The sequence below is a fragment of the Colletotrichum chrysophilum genome (genome assembly GCF_026319265.1).
Source record: "Colletotrichum chrysophilum strain AFK26 chromosome Unknown scaffold_51, whole genome shotgun sequence".
NCBI lineage: Eukaryota > Fungi > Ascomycota > Sordariomycetes > Glomerellales > Glomerellaceae > Colletotrichum > Colletotrichum chrysophilum.
The window spans coordinates 92,182-110,148 of NW_026517338.1; the positions used below are offsets into that span (position 1 = coordinate 92,182).

General features: G+C 57.2%; 4 protein-coding genes across 4 annotated transcripts; 2 read left to right on the forward strand and 2 right to left on the reverse strand.

Annotated features, from left to right (window-relative positions):
• Window positions 1-2,986: 2,986 nt before the first annotated feature.
• On the forward strand, window positions 2,987-4,537 carry COL26b_006734 (uncharacterized protein; the record flags this gene model as incomplete). Its single annotated transcript, XM_053179546.1, has 1 exon — window positions 2,987-4,537. The coding sequence occupies one exon, from the start codon at window positions 2,987-2,989 to the stop codon at window positions 4,535-4,537; it is 1,551 nt and encodes a 516-aa protein (XP_053036491.1).
• A 129-nt stretch (window positions 4,538-4,666) lies between these two features.
• On the reverse strand, window positions 4,667-5,455 carry COL26b_006735 (uncharacterized protein; the record flags this gene model as incomplete). The annotated part of the gene is made up of 3 exons (XM_053179547.1): window positions 4,667-4,918; window positions 4,995-5,259; window positions 5,364-5,455. The coding sequence occupies 3 exons, from the start codon at window positions 5,453-5,455 to the stop codon at window positions 4,667-4,669; spliced, it is 609 nt and encodes a 202-aa protein (XP_053036492.1).
• A 1,317-nt stretch (window positions 5,456-6,772) lies between these two features.
• On the reverse strand, window positions 6,773-8,404 carry COL26b_006736 (uncharacterized protein; the record flags this gene model as incomplete). Its single annotated transcript, XM_053179548.1, has 1 exon — window positions 6,773-8,404. One exon carries the CDS (start codon window positions 8,402-8,404, stop codon window positions 6,773-6,775), a length of 1,632 nt encoding a protein of 543 aa, XP_053036493.1.
• Window positions 8,405-9,215: 811 nt separating this feature from the next.
• Window positions 9,216-17,479, forward strand: COL26b_006737 (Type I Iterative PKS; the record flags this gene model as incomplete). The annotated part of the gene is made up of 3 exons (XM_053179549.1): window positions 9,216-9,534; window positions 9,676-9,974; window positions 10,079-17,479. The coding sequence occupies 3 exons, from the start codon at window positions 9,216-9,218 to the stop codon at window positions 17,477-17,479; spliced, it is 8,019 nt and encodes a 2,672-aa protein (XP_053036494.1).
• Between the last annotated feature and the right edge of the window lie 488 nt (window positions 17,480-17,967).

The following is a 17,967-nucleotide window of genomic DNA, read 5'->3' on the forward strand; positions in this document are numbered from 1 at the left end:
ACTAAGGTAGAGTTCCGACTCCACGTCTGACGACAGTCAGCACAAGAACCTTATCTTAGGCTTCAGACTGCCCTCCAGCTTGGGACCGCATGTTGCAGCAAAATAATCTTTTGACCTGCACAACCTTCACTGGGATTAATATGATCACGAAAGCTGGCGGAGTCGCCGCCACCGGAATGACGCCAAGATTGACTCATTATAGTACTCTGGCACAATGAAGTCCCCAGTGTCAAGTTCAAACCAAACCACACATGCAGCGCCACTCGGACAACCGCCCGCGATAATTGTGAATGCGGCGACGAAGGGGAGCTGTCTGTCTGCAGATGTTGCTTCTATGCAGGTGTGTCAATTCTGGGTTTCCAGCTAAGCCTCTCATATCGCGAGATGCAAAAAGTGGCTGGCTCGTAACTATGCGAGGAATTGAATGATTCGGGAACACCGATAAAATAAGTTTCTTCCTTCCGCTTCCACTTATTTTCCGGTGTTTAAGAATGAACATCGTAGTTTTGACCACGTATTTAATACTTAGAGAAGCGATTCCGTACGCAAAAGGCTAGCGACTCAATGCGTAGGAGCTGGTTGAGCTGGAAAGACGTCAAAACGACACATTTCAAACAAGGCCACCTTCAACTAGAGGAGACGCCATGAAGTTCAGCGAACTTATTGAACACACATCACACGTTAGGCCTCTTCTTCGTGACAAATATGAAATCATCAGTCCTCAGAAAATTATGTGAAATGCTACATTCCTATAGGTAGTTTTAGGCCCGCCTGCAAGCAATACTCTTTACACTCACAACACTTAGATGCATATTCCCACAATCAGAGCCCCATTCTGCGTGAAACATAGTTTCAAGCTTAGCGCACTGTCTTGACTCGTATGCGTACGCAAATAACATGTACGTGTACATAGTACGTCCCTCAGAATGTCGGTCTAGGAACCACATCTACTCCCCACATGCCCCATAACCCCCGAACTTTAAATCTGTCTTCGCTCGTGTGATATCTTTGCCTTGGGATTGGGGCGTTCGCAACCCGCGCGTGGCGTAGGGGGTGAGGGGGAAGCATATGCCCCATGGGCCGATGTGACAGGAGAAGTGGGTTGAGGTGGATTACATAGAATGGGATAGGCACTACAATAGTAACGCGCTTATTATATTCTCCCAGCCGTCAGCTCCATCGACGTCCGATTCTCATGCATCACCTCGGCGCTACTTTCACCTGGTCGACTCATCAGAGATAGGCAGGATCCACACAACCTTTGACTTGCAATGCTGGGCTCGTCAGACCTCGAATGCCCGCCATGAACCTCCCAGCCTTACTCTTAGTATGTGTGTCCACCTTGCGCGTAGCTAGAGGAGCACCAACCTCGAGTGCAAGCTTTGACATCAACGCGGATTGGGTGTCTTGGGATGATGCTGCATGGACTCTGAAATCTACCAAGCCACTGCCAGGGGTATTCACTGCATGGTTGCCACAGTCAAACGGGTATGTAAACTATAATCTTTCAACATCATGGGTGTCGACGGCGCAGTTCGCTCCTGTTGTGCTGTGTACGGGAGCTGATAAGTACATGCAATGTCTTGAATAGCTATTTTGGCCTCGCCCAAGGTTCTCTGGGGCCATTCTATGAGCGTAGCCGTCGAAATGATTCTGAAGGATGGCCGTCTTACAGCAAGCCTCGAACAACTTTCGCCACTGTCACGGGCTTTTGGGGCAGCAAGCCTAGTACACTTGAGCCGGGGGAGCTGGGCGAGAGTTTCATCTCCGGCGTGCCTCACTTTACCGATCTGCTCGTTGAAGCATGTGGAAGTGCCCTCAATGGAGATGTAGACGTATCCGAGATCACCGAGTTCGAGTCGACGCTGTCTTTGTAAGTGAGCGTGGGCGCACAGGCTGTTCCACGAAGCAGAAGAGTATGGGCACTAATTTGATATACTCTGCTACCAGTAAGACGGGAATACTCACATGGTCGTATGTCTGGAGCCCTCCAACCTGCGCAGACGACCGGAAATTTCGGGTATCCTATGAATCTTTGGCCTCGCTAGCAGAAAGACGTCTGGCAGCTGTGAAACTGGTCATATCCAGCGAGCAGGGCCTCGACGGCGTGTACATTCTCGATTCACTAGACCACAAGTCAGCTTTGCGTACGAGAACGGCCAAGAAAGGTGTGAACCAAGCCAGCAGTCAGGTCTTTTCTGCTGTTTCACCAGACACAGTCGACCATGTCGTGGCGCATGTGCTGTCGTCGACGCTTGGAAACGAGTTGTTGTGCCTTGAGAGCAAGGACGAATACTCCAGCGACTTTTTTTCCGCCTTCGATAACGCAGCAACATCGGGTTCAGCCAACTCATCCTACACAGACTCCGAAAACGTTTCCTCAACGCAGCGGTATCGGGTACAACCCGGTTTACAGTCCGCAACGATTTACAAATACGCAGCTATTGCCTCAACAGAGCACTATGGGTCGGACACAGAGACAGTGGTCTCAGACGTTTTGTCATCTGCCATAAAGCGCGGATATCATGTCTTACGCGAGGAGCATAGCGCAGAAGTGGGCAAGCTCATGAATGCAGACTTTGTGGCTGACTTTAGAGATCCAGTGACGGGATCGCTTCCATTTGACAGCGGCGGCGACGTGGTAAAAGCCTTGCAGATCACAGCCATCTCCTCTGCTTACTATCTTTACACGAGCCTGATCCCATGGAGCCCGACGCGTGACGAGAGCCCAAGCACTTGCATTGCGTGCAACTCTCTTTCCGTCGGCGGCCTGGTTTCCCAGACGTACGGAGGCAAGATTTTCTGGGACGCTGATCTTTTCGTGGCGCCCGCCATCCAAGGAGTGCACCCCAAGTTGGCGAGACAGTTTGCGCTGTATCGCATTAATCGGGCAGATCAGTCTCGAAAAAACACAAAGAGGCATAATCTAAAAGCTGGCAGCATGCTCTATGCATGGACAAGCGGTCGATATGGGCAATGCTACAACATGTCTGCACCCTGCATCATGTACCAGTACCACCTCAATGCTGATATCGCTTTGAGCATGACCATGGGCCGGAACACAAGCGGCGATAAGAATTGGTTTGAAAAGCACGGGGCTGTGGACGTCATCGACGGTGTAGCCGTGGGCCTAAGCGATATACTAACACGACGAGAGGATACGGGTGTCTGGGGCATCGACGTGATGGCCGATGCCGACGAATACTACATGTGGATTGCAGACGGTTCATTTACTAGTACTGCAGTCAGCACTCTCCTACAACTCGCCTCCGAGGCTCGTCATGAACGGGGCATCCCGCCCGAGACCGACTGGCTTGACCAGCTCGAGCACATGTCAATACCCACTTCGGATGACGACGTTGTGCTTGAATTCCAGGGCATGACCAACGATGTCTTCCCCAAGCAGGCAGACGTTATCTTGTCCCATTATCCCTACGACTACAGACGGAATTTCTCGCTCGCCAAATACCGAGCTGCGATGGACTTTTACGCAGTCCGCACGGATCCCCACGGCCCGGCCATGACATGGAGCATGTATGCCATCACGGCCAACTCCCTGGCCACTTCTGGATGCGCGTTCTGGACATATCTAGTCAAATCGTTCCAGCCTTATATCCGCGGCCCTTGGTACCAGTATTCCGAACAGCAAGACGACGAGCCCGGAGTCCTGGATCCTCTGACCGGGAACCCCATTAACCCGGCTTTTCCGTTCCTGACCGGCCACGGCGGCCTCCTGCAGACATTCACGGCGGGATTCCTCGGCTTACGCGTTACGCAGCGAAATTTGGTGATAAACCCGTCCCTCCCTCCGCAGCTCCAGAACTTCAAGCCACCCATCCAGTATTACAATGGCGCCGTCGTTAGCTTTCGCATGAATCGCACGCATACTGTTATTACGCGGCGCGACGCGTCTGATTTCGACGGTTTGGTGCCGGACCAGTACGGAAAGGAGGACATGCCCATCACCGTCGGCCGAGACGTGGACGATCCCAACGCGCGGACGGTATTATTGCGCGTCAATGACACGGTTGTAATACAGAACAGGCTGTATGATGCCGCAATTTCTGTCCCGGGCAACATCTTGCAATGTCACGGCGCAACCTCGTCGCATGGCGAGCTAGCGTTTGCAGCCACTGACGGATACGGAGGCACCTTTTGGCAGCCCGGTACATGCGATGCCACGGCCGCTGTTGTAGTGGACCTGGGAGTTTCCCAGGCGCCGCGGCTTCTGGAGGCTATCCGACTGGATTTTGCCATGCGGCCGCCAAAGCACGTCAAGGTTTCGGTCTCGAATAGCTCGGATTTCGAGTCCGAGATGGTACTAGCGGATCAAGATATCAGCATCACGAAGCCGTGGGTCCCGGACTCGCCGGTGGTGAGATATGTAGGAAACATTACCACCATCCCGCTCACCGACCCCGTTTGGAGTGGCGCATTTGCGAAACTCGAGGTTACAGGCTGCTGGACTAACGATGGTGCCGGGGCAACGGTTGCCGAGTTTGGGCTCCTGGCTGCAGATGACTCTGCGAGTGAATGAATAGTTCACGATTAGGTATGGGTAGAAGTTGTTGCCTAGGCGTATAGGTGGAGTGGTATTGGATTTATACTGGATATACTCTAGTAACGTGTATGGAATGATGCTGCGAAAGTTCTCATTTCAATCCTCTTATAGAGCTTTCTCTGCCATCGCCCTTATCGCCCTAGCAATCGTCTTGTTCATATCCAGCCCTCTTGGAAAGTCGTGCCCAAACACATGCTTAATTTGCTCCGCTTCACTGGGTTCGGCAATGTCAAACAGCTGCTGGCCGTATTCGGGGGCATCGCCCAGGCCGGTGATGTGCAGCGATGGCATGTAGAGTGGGTGGCCATCCCAAGTGTTGTCAAAAAAGGTCATGTAGTGCGTTTTATTCACGAGAGCCTGGAGAGGTCGATTTTCATATCGTCAGCCGGCACCGTGCATTTCAATCAAAGTCGACCAGTCTTCATATGCATACCTGTCTACCATTGGCGAGCTTCGCTGGCCGCAATTTGTCCAGGTGTTCGGCGGGATCTGCTTTGAAGACATCGAACAGCATCCGCAGCTTTGGCGCCTCTTCAATCGGCAGGTCCGTGACCTTTTGCTCATCCAACGGCATGATGAAAGGCGGCACGGCGCTGTTGATGAGCACCAGGAACTTGATCGGTAACTCCTGTGGAGTGGCGTATGGGTTCTCCATTAGAAGTCGGATGGCGATTTGAGCAGCCATCGATCCACCCTGGCTGGTTCAAGTTAGACTTTTTCCCATGGGCGAAAGCACCAATTGTGATGGTTTCATCATTCCGATCCATCTCTTTCGATAAATAGAGAGTTTCCGCCGACTTACGAGTATCCCAGCAAACCATCGAAAGGACCGTGGTCCTCTATCACTTGACGCAGCTCGCTCTCAGTGGCCAGAATGTCATCGATGTCCAGCATGTTGTAAAATCCATACAGCTAAAGCGCAAGTTATCACGGTAGTTGTTAGCAATCTCTTCTTTTCTGAGGCCAGATTAAGGTAGGCATTTTGGCAAGCAGAAAAATTGGCAAGACTTTCAGGCCCAGCGCCTCAATCAGATTGAGCCCCGAATGCTTACATTTGACTTTGAAAAGTCGACTGTGTGCAGAGACCAGTTCCCCTCCAAATGGGGCCATCGGCCCTCTACAAATTCAAACTCGTATTCTGGCTCCAGCAAGCTTCGTATGCCAGCCGTCTGCATCCGGAAAATCTACAAGGACGACGAAGCATTAGTCATTCATGGTGGTGTAGTTTCTGCGCTGCCAAACAAATGAAAATCGCTCACCTCGGTGTTGGAACCCCTGCCGTGCAGACATAAAATTCGTATAGGCATCTTTAGACACTGGCAAGACCAATATTTGGAGAAGACTTTGTTGCTTTTGAGGATGGTAATTGCCAAGCAATCCAAAGGTATCAAGGTTTTAAGCTTATAACTCATACACGACAAGTTAGAGTACTACACTTGAATCAGCTTGTTTGCCTGTGCCGCGATGGCAAATAAAACCTTACGGCAGGGAATGGCGACCCTAGGACATAAGACCTATTACCCAGTACCCATGTATTCTCTCGCCTTGCACTGAGGAACGGACTTGACTCGAGTCTGCAGGGGGTGTTCGATTGCCAGAATGCCCCCAGCATTCAGCCCTTACCCTGTGATCCACCATGGTCTCATTCGTGATAGCAAACTACAAGGATACAGGTTACATACGAGACTGCCGAAAAACCGGATGAAGAAAAACAGCGAAATAAGCGGCTGTTTGACCGCAAACGCATTTGCCGCTCCATACGGTGGATTAGAGAGTCAGAAAGCCCACATCGCAAGACCACGTGTGACAGGACAAGTACAGCAGAGCGGAGGATGACATGATTCATGGCTTATCCCGTCGGGAGATGTTGCCCGTGGGGAGGGAATTTGGAGTTTCCCAAGCAGGAAAATGGGGAATCAAGCTGCATGGATTAATCTGGACTCTGGGGAGTCCGGGAGACTTGGCAGGCCTACCCCTGCCTAGCAATCCATGTGTACTTCGTACGTCTTGGAAGACGTCAAGATAATGGTATCCATCGTCCATGCCTGAATGTTTCCATAGACCGCTGTCATTTAAATTTCAGTGGGTGAAACTGGAAGGAGATGGACTTGTGGAACTGCGTCTAAGGTCCTGGTTGGGTCGGGCGTGTACGCGTAGGATGTACTATGTAGTATTGCGGAAAATAGACTTTGCTAGTCTGGTCTTGCAAATTCACTGTCTCCTCCTGATTCTAATCTTTGCCTTGAGCGGCGGTATGTGGTTTGTTCCAAACCATAGATTCTCTGCTCTCTTTTCTTGGAACTCAAAGTCATATTTGAGCAGGATATTGGCCATCAGCACCTTTAACATCCCAGAGGCAAAGAAACGTCCGGGACAGCTGTTCAGCCCGGCCCCAAAGGACAAGTAGTCGGCTGACGTGGTGGCCCATGCCTGCCTCGCTCCTTTGATGTTGTCACCGGCCCCTCGCGCATCCTTTCGCTTATCGTAGAAGCGAAACGGGTTGAAAGCCTCCGCGTCCGGCCCGTAGATGTCAGTATCAAAGTGGATCGAGTACGCCGGGATTCCGACTTGGTAGCCGCGCGGGATCTGGACGCCGGAAGGGGTCGTGACGCCGTCCTTGCCCACGATGCGCAGCGGGCCCAGGCTCAAGATGGTGTTGACGCGCTGGCTTTCCCGGAAGCTGCTGTCCATCCGCTCGAGCCGGGCCAGCGATCGTTTGTCCCACCCTTGCTGCTGCCCGCCGTCGGCGGCGCGGACCTCGTTGATTTCCTGACGGAGCTGGGCCACAATCTTTGGACCCTGTTCGGCGCCGGAACCGACAATGTCGAGGATCATGTGCACGATGGCGAAGACGTTGGTGTGCAGCGCGAAGGCGTTGAGGAGTAAGATGCGCGCCGAGAGGACTTCCGGGTCCAGGAGGTACGGGTCGCCCTGGGATTCTCCGTACGCAATGTACCAGCTCAGCAGGTCGGGTTCGTCTGCTTCTTCATCGTCTTGCCAGCCAGCAGTCGCGGATCCCGTGCCGTGTTGTTGCGGATGGCCTCTGGCCTCCAACCGTCTGCGAACCTCGTCGATTGTGAGCCTGAACCATTTCCTCTCGCACCAGCGGGATGGCAAGGTAAGCAGAGGCGCCAGGAGACGACGCAGCGGGGTCGGAAGCAGCCAGAGCAGGTTCGCCTCGAGAGGAATGACCTTTGCGTACGAGAAGCCGGTTTCGAGCACCTCTTCGTTTCGGCAATGTCTCTTCCCGATGAAGATGCGGTTGATTGCCTGGCTGATGATGGGTCTCAGCGTGTCGTAAACGCCCACCTCCTTCCACTCGCCGTCGTCTTCGTCGCCCCAGTGCTTCGCCAGGGCGAGGTCAAGCTCGTCCGAGAGGGCTGGAATCAGGTTGCCGATCTCCCGGGTGAGCTTGGTGGCTATGATGTGGATGGTCACCTGGTTGTGATCCCGAGTGGGATAAATGGTGCCAAGATCCCATTGGAAGTGGTTGATGGTCTGGTCGTGCATGCTCACGATGGAGTCGGGCTGATCCACGAGCCATTTTCTTTCGGCAGAGGGCAGCAGGATCAGCTTGTTTTGGCCCGGGCCCAGGATGGGGACGCGGACCGTCTCATTCTTGTGTTGTGTGTGGTGCAGGCGAAGCGTCTTTTTCAAGTCCAAGGTGTTGCGGTAGAGTGCCCGATAATACGGCGCCCATGTACCGGGCTCGACGTTGAGGAATCTCAATTTGGCGATTGAACGAGGGGTTGGAAAGATCAAGTAGTTGTAGACTAGGTATACGATCAGGACCACCGCCGGCACCAGTGCCTGCGGCGGCATGAACCATTCTGCGGACAGCATTGTGGCGTGAGTCCGACTTGATCGTCGAAAGCCTAGCAGAACACCCAAATAACCGGCAAGGGCAAGAACGGGATATGAAGGCCTTGACAGAGCATGAAGGCGCTATGTAACAGATACAAATAGTTGTTTGATAAACAACCCCCCCTCCATTCTCCCCTCTTCTGATGCACTACAGCAGCCCACATGCGCGGTCTTGAATGCTCCTACGCCTCCTTCAGCCGTGACAGCCCCCCACCTGCATGGAGCACTCAGTGCCGTGATAATATGGTGCGGAGTGCTGCCCACATTCGAGAAGTAGTCGGCCCAGGGTGCCTTGAAGGACCGCATTTTATCGGTTATCCGCTAGTGCCCGTGGGGCTTGGCGATTCAGGATGCGTTGCATTTGAAGGGGGGTTTAGTTGTAAGTGATCTTATTGGTCAGTTGAACCCGGACCTTTGAGGTCATGTGTGGGAGAAGGCCCGAGACCGGTTTATCTTTCATTAGACCGTTGAAGCTGTGGAGTTTTGGCTACACTGCTTTGAAGATGAGGAAATTCAACGTCGTTCCAATGCGGGGGGTTGTTTGAATGAGGGGCATTTGGGCTAACGCGGCCCATTACAGACAAGGGATCACTACATGCCGGATGGTTGGTCGATTCAACGTGAAGGGAATCACGTCTAACACCCGATTTCCGTCTAATTTCATAGAAGTACGATGTCCCAGGTTTCGACTGCTGGATACAAGTTATTCATACCCTTCCGTACCCAGCCAGCTACCTTGGTTGTTCACCCTCCTGTATAAACTATATTCCCACATCAACAAGACGACACAATGGGGTCAACGATTCAGGGCCTCGACGAGGACATCGCCATCATCGGCATGGCCTGCCGCTTCCCGGGCGACGCCACGAGTCCCTCGAAACTATGGGATCTGCTGATGGACGGCAAGTCGGCCTGGTCTGAAGTCCCGGCATCGAGATGGAACCAGGACGCACACTACCATCCGTCGCAGGAGCGCGCGGGGAGCAACACGGTAAAGGGCGGGCATTTCCTGCGCGACGGCGAGCAGAACGGCAAGCAGTTCGACGCCGCCTTCTTCAACATCACCCGCAGAGAGACAGAAACAATGGATCTCCAGCAGCGGATAGTCAGTATGTGATTTGTGTAAACCCAAGTGCATGAGTTCGGGGGGAGTTTGCCTGCAAACAAACCTCTTGGAGGAAGAAAAGACAAAAGAAAGAATAAGACTGTAAACATCATCACAAGGCTTACCACCCAAAACCTCTCTCTAGTGGAAAATGTTTACGAGGCAATGGAGAGCGCGGGCCTCCGACTCGAAGACGTGAAAGGAAGCAAAACCAGCGTGTTCGCGGCCGTCTTCACCGACGACGTGCGTTCCATCCTGCAAGAAGACCCAGACTTGTCTGTCAAGTATAAGCCAATCGGCACCAGTGCGGCCATCCTCGCGGCACGGGTAAGCTGGTTCTACGACCTGAGAGGCAGCAGCTTCACTCTGGACACGGCCTGTTCAGGCAGCATCGTGGCGTTGCACACAGGGGCCCAGGACCTGCGCGCCGGGCTCAGCGATATGGTATGTAATGTCCCCAGGATCCTTCCATTGGAGCAGACATGGCGGCGGTCAACCATGCAATCCGCCCAAGCACATCAAACTGATGTTGTACCAACCCCAAACAGTCTATAATCACCGGAGTCAACATAATCGAGTCCCCCGAGTTTATGTTCCGCGCCAGCGGCCTCGGCATGGTGTCGCCCGATGGCAAGTGCTATTCGCTCGACGCGCGCGCCAACGGCTACGGCCGCGGCGAGGGGGTGGGCACGCTGATCCTCAAGCCCGTGTCGGCGGCCATCCGCGACGGCAACGTGATCCGCGCCGTGCTGCGCGGCACGGGTGTCAACTCGGACGGCCGCGGCACCGGCGGCATCACGCTGCCCAATAAAGCGGCTCAGGAGTGCCTCATACGGGACGTTTACGCCCGCAACAACCTCGACCCAGACCACACCGGCTTCCTCGAGGGCCACTTCACTGGCACACCGGCCGGCGACCCGATCGAGGCCAGCGCCATCGCCGCCGTCTTCCGGCGTGCCGGACCCGGACCGAGGGCGGCCGAGAGGCCGTCGCTGTACGTGGGTGCTGTCAAGGCGAACATTGGCCACGTCGAGGCGGCGTCCGGCATGGCCCAAGTCATCAAGACGGTCTTGGCGTTGGAAAACGGGATGATACCGCCCAACACCAACTTTGAAAAGATCAACCCCAGGATACCCATCGACAGATGGGGCCTCAAGCTGCCCCTGGTTCCGACACCGTTCGAGGCAGGGCCCTCGGGGGTCCGGAGGGCGAGTATCAACAGTTTTGGCTTTGGCGGCACCAACGCTCACGTGGTGCTGGACGATGCGAAGAGCTATCTAGACAGGTTGGGTCTGGGTAAGCGGCGCGACTTACATGCAACAAAATCGGGAACATTGGCGGCACTCGAAAGCCCCAGCAAGGACAAGACCTCGTCGCAGCAGGCCGCGTTAGAAGGCGGCCACAAGGTCTTTTTCTTCTCCGCCAACGATCAAGAAGGCATCTCGCGGGTTGTCGCCGGCCTCGCGGAGCACTTGCAGAAGAAGCAGGCTGGAGACGGAGACAACGGAACATGCCAGATGGACGACGCATACCTCTCCAGGCTCGCCATGACCCTTTCGGAGCGGCGCTCACGCCTGGCCTGGCGCCTCGCCGTCACCGCCGACTCGGCCACGTCCCTCCTTGCCGCGCTCACCGATCCTACCATCATCACCACCAACGCTGTCCGTCCCGGCAAAGCCAGCACGCCTGCCGCGGCCTTCATCTTCACCGGCCAAGGCGCACAGTGGTTTGCCATGGGCCGCGAGCTTCTCGTCTTCGACGTCTTCAGGGCGAGCGTCGCCGAGGCCGACAGGTTCATCACAGGCACGCTCGGCAGCGGATTCAGCGTGCTGGAGGAGCTCACGCAGCGCAGCGCCGAGACGACCAAGATCGACCAGCCCTTGTACTCGCAGACGCTATGCACCGTGCTACAGGTCGCCTTGGTTGATCTGCTGGGCAGTTGGAACCTGGCGCCCAAGCGTGTGGTTGGGCACTCGAGCGGCGAGATCGGGGCCGCGTACGCCGCGGGTGCTCTGGATCGCGAGTCGGCATGGAAGGTCGCCTACTACCGTGGTGTCGTCAGCGCCAGGCCCGCGGCCGACAACACGCGCGGCGCGATGATGGCCGTCGGATGCACCGCCGAAGAGGTGGCCCCTCTCATCGCTCAGGTCAATGAGAAACTCGGCGCCGACGGGGAGCTGGTCATCGCCTGCTACAACTCGCCCCGTAGCCTCACTATCTCCGGAGACGAGGCCAAGGTGGACGCCCTGGTGGAAGCCGCGAGCGGCATGAAGCTATTCGCGCGCAAGCTGCGCGTGGCCAAGGCGTACCACTCGCGCCACATGGTTCCCGTGTCCGACGAGTACCGGTCGCTGATGGGCACGCTCCGGGCTGCTCCTGCTCCTGCGGTTGGCCGGATGCCGTCGTCGTCCGGCGTGCAGGTCGTGTCCTCAGTCACAGGAGGTCTGATAGCGGCGAGCGAGATGACCAACGCCGACTACTGGGTGCAGAACCTCGTATCTCCGGTGCGGTTCTCGCAGGCGCTTGTGGCCTTGTGTACTTCCAACGTCGCCAAAAAGCAGCTCAAGGTCGGCGGCGGCGCCGAGCTTCCTGTGTCGCATCTCGTCGAGATCGGCCCTCACGGCGCGCTGCAGGCGGCTGCCCGCGACGCCGTCCTCAACGACCCGAACCACAAGGCCCTGCGATATGTGTCCATCTTGACCCGCGGAAAGCACGCGTGCGCCACTACGCTGCACGCAGTTGGCACGCTGGCCGCGGCAGGCCTCCCGATCGACCTGGCCAAGGTCAACAACAACGGCGGCGGAAGCGAGGCCATGCTCGTGGATCTTCCCCCTTACCCTTTCCTTCACTCAAAGGAGACGTATTCTTGGTTGGAATCACGTACCAGCCGCGCGTGGCGGTTCCGCAAGCATGCCCGGCACGATATCCTCGGGGCTCCCGTTCGGGATTGGGACCCGGACGCCCCGAGGTGGCGCAACCACCTCCGCGTGTCGGAGGTCCCGTGGCTCCGGGATCACAAGGTCACTGACAGCATCATCATCGCCGGCGTGACGTACCTGGTGATGGCGATCGAAGCCGTGCGCCAGCTGTACAGCGACAAGGGCGAGGTGCCGCTCGGCTTCAACCTGCGCGACGTGAGCATCTCCAGGGCGCTGCAGGTCAGCGAGGACGAGCACACCGAGACCATGTTCTCCATGAAGCGCGTCTCCGAATCGCGCCAGTCAGACAGCAGCTTATGGTGGGAGTGGAAGGTCACGTCCTTCAGCGCCCACGATGACACTTGGCTGGAGCACAGCCGCGGGCAGATCGCCGCCGAGACCGTCGCCGAGACCGCCACGGGCGAGGTTGACGGCGGCCGTGAGGCAAGGGAACGCCAACGCCACTACGGCGAGCTGCTGTCTACCGTGACGCAGGCCTGCGCCGTGTCGCAGACGGAACTTCTCCCGAGCCGGTACGCCGAGCTCGAGCGCATCGGTCTCGGGTTCGGGTCCCTGTTCCGCAACGTTGCCAGCATGCACTCCAACTCCAACAACGACAACAAGACGAGCGGCCAGTCGCTTGCCACCGTCCGCATCCCGGACATTGCAGCGGCAATGCCGAGCCACGCGCTCGCCGCTTCGGTGATCCACCCGCCCGTTTTCGACAGCATCCTGCATTCCTTCATCTTCGCCCTCCAAGCCTCGGCGGAACGGCTGACGGAGCCCATGGTGCCGGTCGCGATGCGCAGCGTGTGGGTCAGCGCCGACATCGAGTCCCGGACCGGCGCCGAGCTCATTGTACACGCCGCGGCCAGCCGCGTCGGCCACAAGAAGGCCGAGGCCGACATCACGGCTTGGAGCACCGACCTCGACGCCGAGAGGCCGGTCAGGGTTGTGATGCGCGGCATCGAGGCCGTGCCTTTGCAGCACAGCACGACGGCGGGGGACGCGGCCAGCAACAGGCGTGAAATCTGCTTCAACCTAGACTGGAAGCCGGACATTGACATTCTGGAGGCAAACGGCGAGGCCGAGGCATGCATACGCAAAGTTTTGCAGCCTTTGGAGACGTCGGCGCTCGAGGAGAGCGCGGTCAAACAGCTCGGAGACGTACAGCTGGCGTGCGCCATCTGCATCACCGAGGCCGTCAGGGACCTCGAGGCGCGGCCGCTCGCGGACGAAAAGGCGCTGCCTGAACACTTGAAGAAATATCTAGGCTGGCTGCGCCTAATCGCTGATGATTACAAGAACAACAAGGTACTCCGCCAGGTGGCCTCGTGGCCGGCTATTGTGGAAGACGCCGCGGCACGCAACAAGTTCCTTGCCGAGTATGAGGCATCAGGCCATCCCGAGGCGTCCATGATTTGTCGAATGGGGCGCAACATTGCACCCATTCTCCGCGGCGAGGTGGACGGACTGCATCTTTTGTTCGGCATGGACGATCTGCTCGAGCGCGTTTACCGGGTCGCGATAGGAACTCAGAAGATCCACGCTCTGATGGGAGAGTATGCCAGGACGCTGAGCCACAAGCGCGGCGCAGATCTCAAGGTGCTTGAAATCGGTGCCGGCACCGGCGGGACGACGACCAGCATCCTCGAGGCCATCTGCCCGACGGGCACCCGCATCATCGGAGACTCCCGGCTGTTCAAATACACGTATACAGATATCAGCCCGAGCTTCTTCGAGAGTGCCGCAGCCAAGTTCAGCAAGTGGAAGGCTGGCGGCGTCATCGAGTTCAAGACGTTGGACATTGACAGAGACGTCGAGGAGCAGGGTTTCGATCTGGCCTCTTACGACCTGATCATCGCGGCCAACTGTCTCCATGCGACCTCGGACATCACAAAGACCATGGCCCGCGTCAATAGCCTTTTGAAACCGAAGGGCAAACTCTTCCTCCAGGAAACGACCGAGCTGCAGTGTCTCGAGTCTCCTCTGGTGTTCGGCATGCTCGCAGGCTGGTGGGCTGCCAAGGAGGACTTCCGCCCCTGGGGTCCGCTGTTGGACGGAAAGGGGTGGGAGCGGGTGCTGCGCGATGCTGGCTTTTCCGAGACCATCTTGGAGCTCAAGGACTCGGAGAAGGATGAGCTCCATGTACAGAGCATGGTTGTGGCGACGCGTCCCCCGGACGATGAGGCCACCAGCAAGCAACAGCTCGACGAGGATGACGTTCTCCGCCGCGTGTTTGTGATTGCGCACGCGGCGCCCGAGGACGTGTCCCTGGCTACGTCTGTGGCCTCGGCCGTGTCACAGGTGACCAAGCTCGACGTGAGCGTCGTTCGTTTCGCCGACCTGGCCCAGCACGAACTGGCCAACACATGCTGCATCGTGACGGTGGAGGCCACCGCGCCCTTCCTCTCGTCGTCTTTCAGCGAGGCCGAATTCGCGCTGCTGCGCGACTTACTGACCAAGGCCGGAGGGCTGCTGTGGCTCACTCTCAACCCACACGAGAACCCGCACATGGCCATGATACCAGGCCTTCTTCGTACGGTGCGCTGGGAGAGAGACCTGGACGGCTCGGACCTGTTGCTTCTGCACCTACCCTCTTCCGAGGCCTCGCTCGTTGCCTCCAATGTAGTCAAGGTCTTCAAACATCATTTCGGCGGACCTTTCATGTCACCGGATCGCCATGCCGACTACCTTGTCAACCCAGTCGGCTGTGGTCATGACCATGGTGGCTTTGTTCAGACGGCCCGCATCATCGCCGCTCCCCCCGTTAACGACTTCATCGCACAGAGGACGACTGTGCTCCAGCCGAGGCTGGAGGCGTTTGGTGCCGATCCGAGTCGAAGCCTGAAGCTTCACACGTCTGGGCCGGGAAACCTGGACAAGCTGCATTTCATCGACTGGCCGGGCGCGGAGAAGCCTCTCGGTGGCAGCGAGGTCCAGGTAGATATCAAGGCAGCGGGCGTGAATTTCCGCGACGTCATGGTGGCCATGGGCGAGCTGGCGAACAACATCCTCGGCTACGAGGGTGCCGGCGTCGTCACGCATGTCGGCGCCGAAGTGACGGATATCAAGGTCGGCGACCGTGTCATGGTCGTCTGGAACGGCGACAACAACTGCCTCCAGACGCGTACGAGGGCGCCCCGGGACTTGGTGGCCAAAATCCCCGACAGCATGTCGTTCGAAGAGGCCGCCAGCATCCCCGTCGTCTTTGTGACGGCCTACTTTTGTCTTTACGAGGTGGCGCGTCTCAAAGCGGGCGAGACCATCCTCGTTCACGCCGCAGCGGGCGGCACTGGCCAGGCCGTGATCCAGCTGGCCAAGCATTTGGGCGCCGAGGTCTATGCGACCGTATCGTCGCGCGAGAAGATGCAGCTGCTGATGGATGAGTACGGGCTCGCCGAGGACCACATCTTCAGCAGCCGTGACTTGTCCTTTGCGAGCGGCATTATGCGAATGACGGATGGTAAGGGCGTTGACGTGATTGTCAACTCCCTCTCGGGCGAGGCGCTGCGTGCCTCCTTTGGCTGTATCGCCATGTTCGGGCGGTTCATCGAGATTGGTAAACGGGACATCATGGCCAACAGCAAGATCGATATGCTCCCCTTCAGCCGATGTGCCACCTTCACGGCGGTCGACCTCTCCCAGATAGCCACCTTGGCGCGGCCGCTGACCTCGCGCATAATGCGCTCCGTCGTCGACCTGCACGCCGCCGGCAAGCTCCATGCCTGCAGACCGCTCAACGTGTACAGCTTTGGCAGGATCGAAGAGGCGTTCCGTATCCTGCAGCAGGGCAAGCATATGGGCAAGGTCATCCTCGCCGCGCATCCCGAGGACCTCGTCAAGGTCGTCCCCAAGCCGCCTGCGCCGACGCGCCTGAGGCCCGACGCAACCTACCTGCTGCCCGGCGGCGCGGGCGGGCTGGGGCGATCCATCGCCAAGTGGATGGCGGCGCCGGCGCAGGGGGCCAAGAACCTGGTGTTCCTCTCGCGCGGCGGCGCCGAGGCCGCGACGACGCGCCAGCTGCTCGCCGAGCTGGCTGACATGGGCGTGCGTGCGACGGCGCTCAAGTGCAACGTGGCCGATGAAGCACAGCTGGTTGCGGCGCTGGCGGAGCTGACACGGCTGGGCTTCCCCCGCGTCGCCGGCGTGATCCAGGGGGCGATGCAGCTCCGCGACTCGGCGTTCGAGTTCATGTCGCACGCGCAGTGGGAAGAGTGCTTGGGTCCCAAGGTGCAAGGCACGTGGAACCTTCACAAGCATCTGCCCGCGGACATGGACTTCTTCGTCATGCTGGGCAGCGTGGCAGGGCTTGTTGGCAACCGCGGGCAGTCCAACTACGCGGCGGGCAACACGTTCCAGGATGCGCTTGCGATATACCGGCGCTCCAAGGGGTTGGCGGCGACTTGCATCGATCTGTGCAACGTCATGAGCGTAGGCTTCGTCGCCGAGAACCAGGAGACGCTGAACAAGAACCCGCTCTTCTTCTATGCGCACGACGGGATCCGCGAGGACGAATTCCTCAGTCTGGTTGAGTTCCACCTCGACGCAGACCGGGCGGGGTGCAAGGCCGAGCCCCAGATCGGCGTGGGCCTAGCGCCGCTGTCGGTATTCAAGGAGCGCGGGCTGCCAGAGCCGACGTTCATCAAGTCGCCACTGTTCCGACAGCTGCGGTCGGCGAGCGGCGAGTCGGGGGCCACAGCGAGCGGCGCATCGGATCAGGACGGGGCAGTGTCGGTGACGCTTGCTCTCAAGTCTGCCCAAGGCCCGGAGGAGGCAGCGGAAATCATCTGCGACGCGCTGGTCAAGAGGATCAGCCGCACGATGCGGATCCCAGAGCCTGATATTGACGTTGGCAAGCCGGTTCACGTCTACGGCGTGGACTCGCTGGTGGCCATGGAGATTCGTAACTACCTTGCCAGCGAGTGCGGGTCTTCGGTTTCCGTCTTGGAGATCATGGGCAACAAGAGCATGGAGGTTTTGAGTGGCGAAATAGCCAAAGGAAGCAAGTATGTCAAAAGTGACGTTTAGTATTTAGCAACAAGTCATCCGTGTCTTGTCGTCCTGGAACGGGGTTTAGTGGGCCCACTGGATTTTTCGGCGTTTTCGGCGTTTAAAGGCTGGATTACTAGGTCCCCTCAAGGGCGAGAAGTTAGCTCAGACATTGTCATCGCGCCTCACACATTCGAGGGGTATAGATCAATTAATTCACTCTTTTTTTTATAGCGATTTTGCGAGCTTTTGTGCCGTTCTTTTTAGTTTAGGTCTACAAAGTACTTGAAGCGTCTTTTCTTTTTTCTTCTGGGATCGGGCGCGTAGGCGCTGCTGTGATGCATAGCTCTCGGCCGCCTGGCCTACGACCATTTCAGCCCTTACCAAGGGGAGAACACAAAAGAGATGCAGAAAAATTGAGCACTTGGGTTTGAGCTTTTCAGAGGGCCAGGCTCATCGTGTTGACTGAAACAACGGAGAGCCGGCATGGCAAGCTTCTAATAACTTTATTCATGACCTCTTAACGA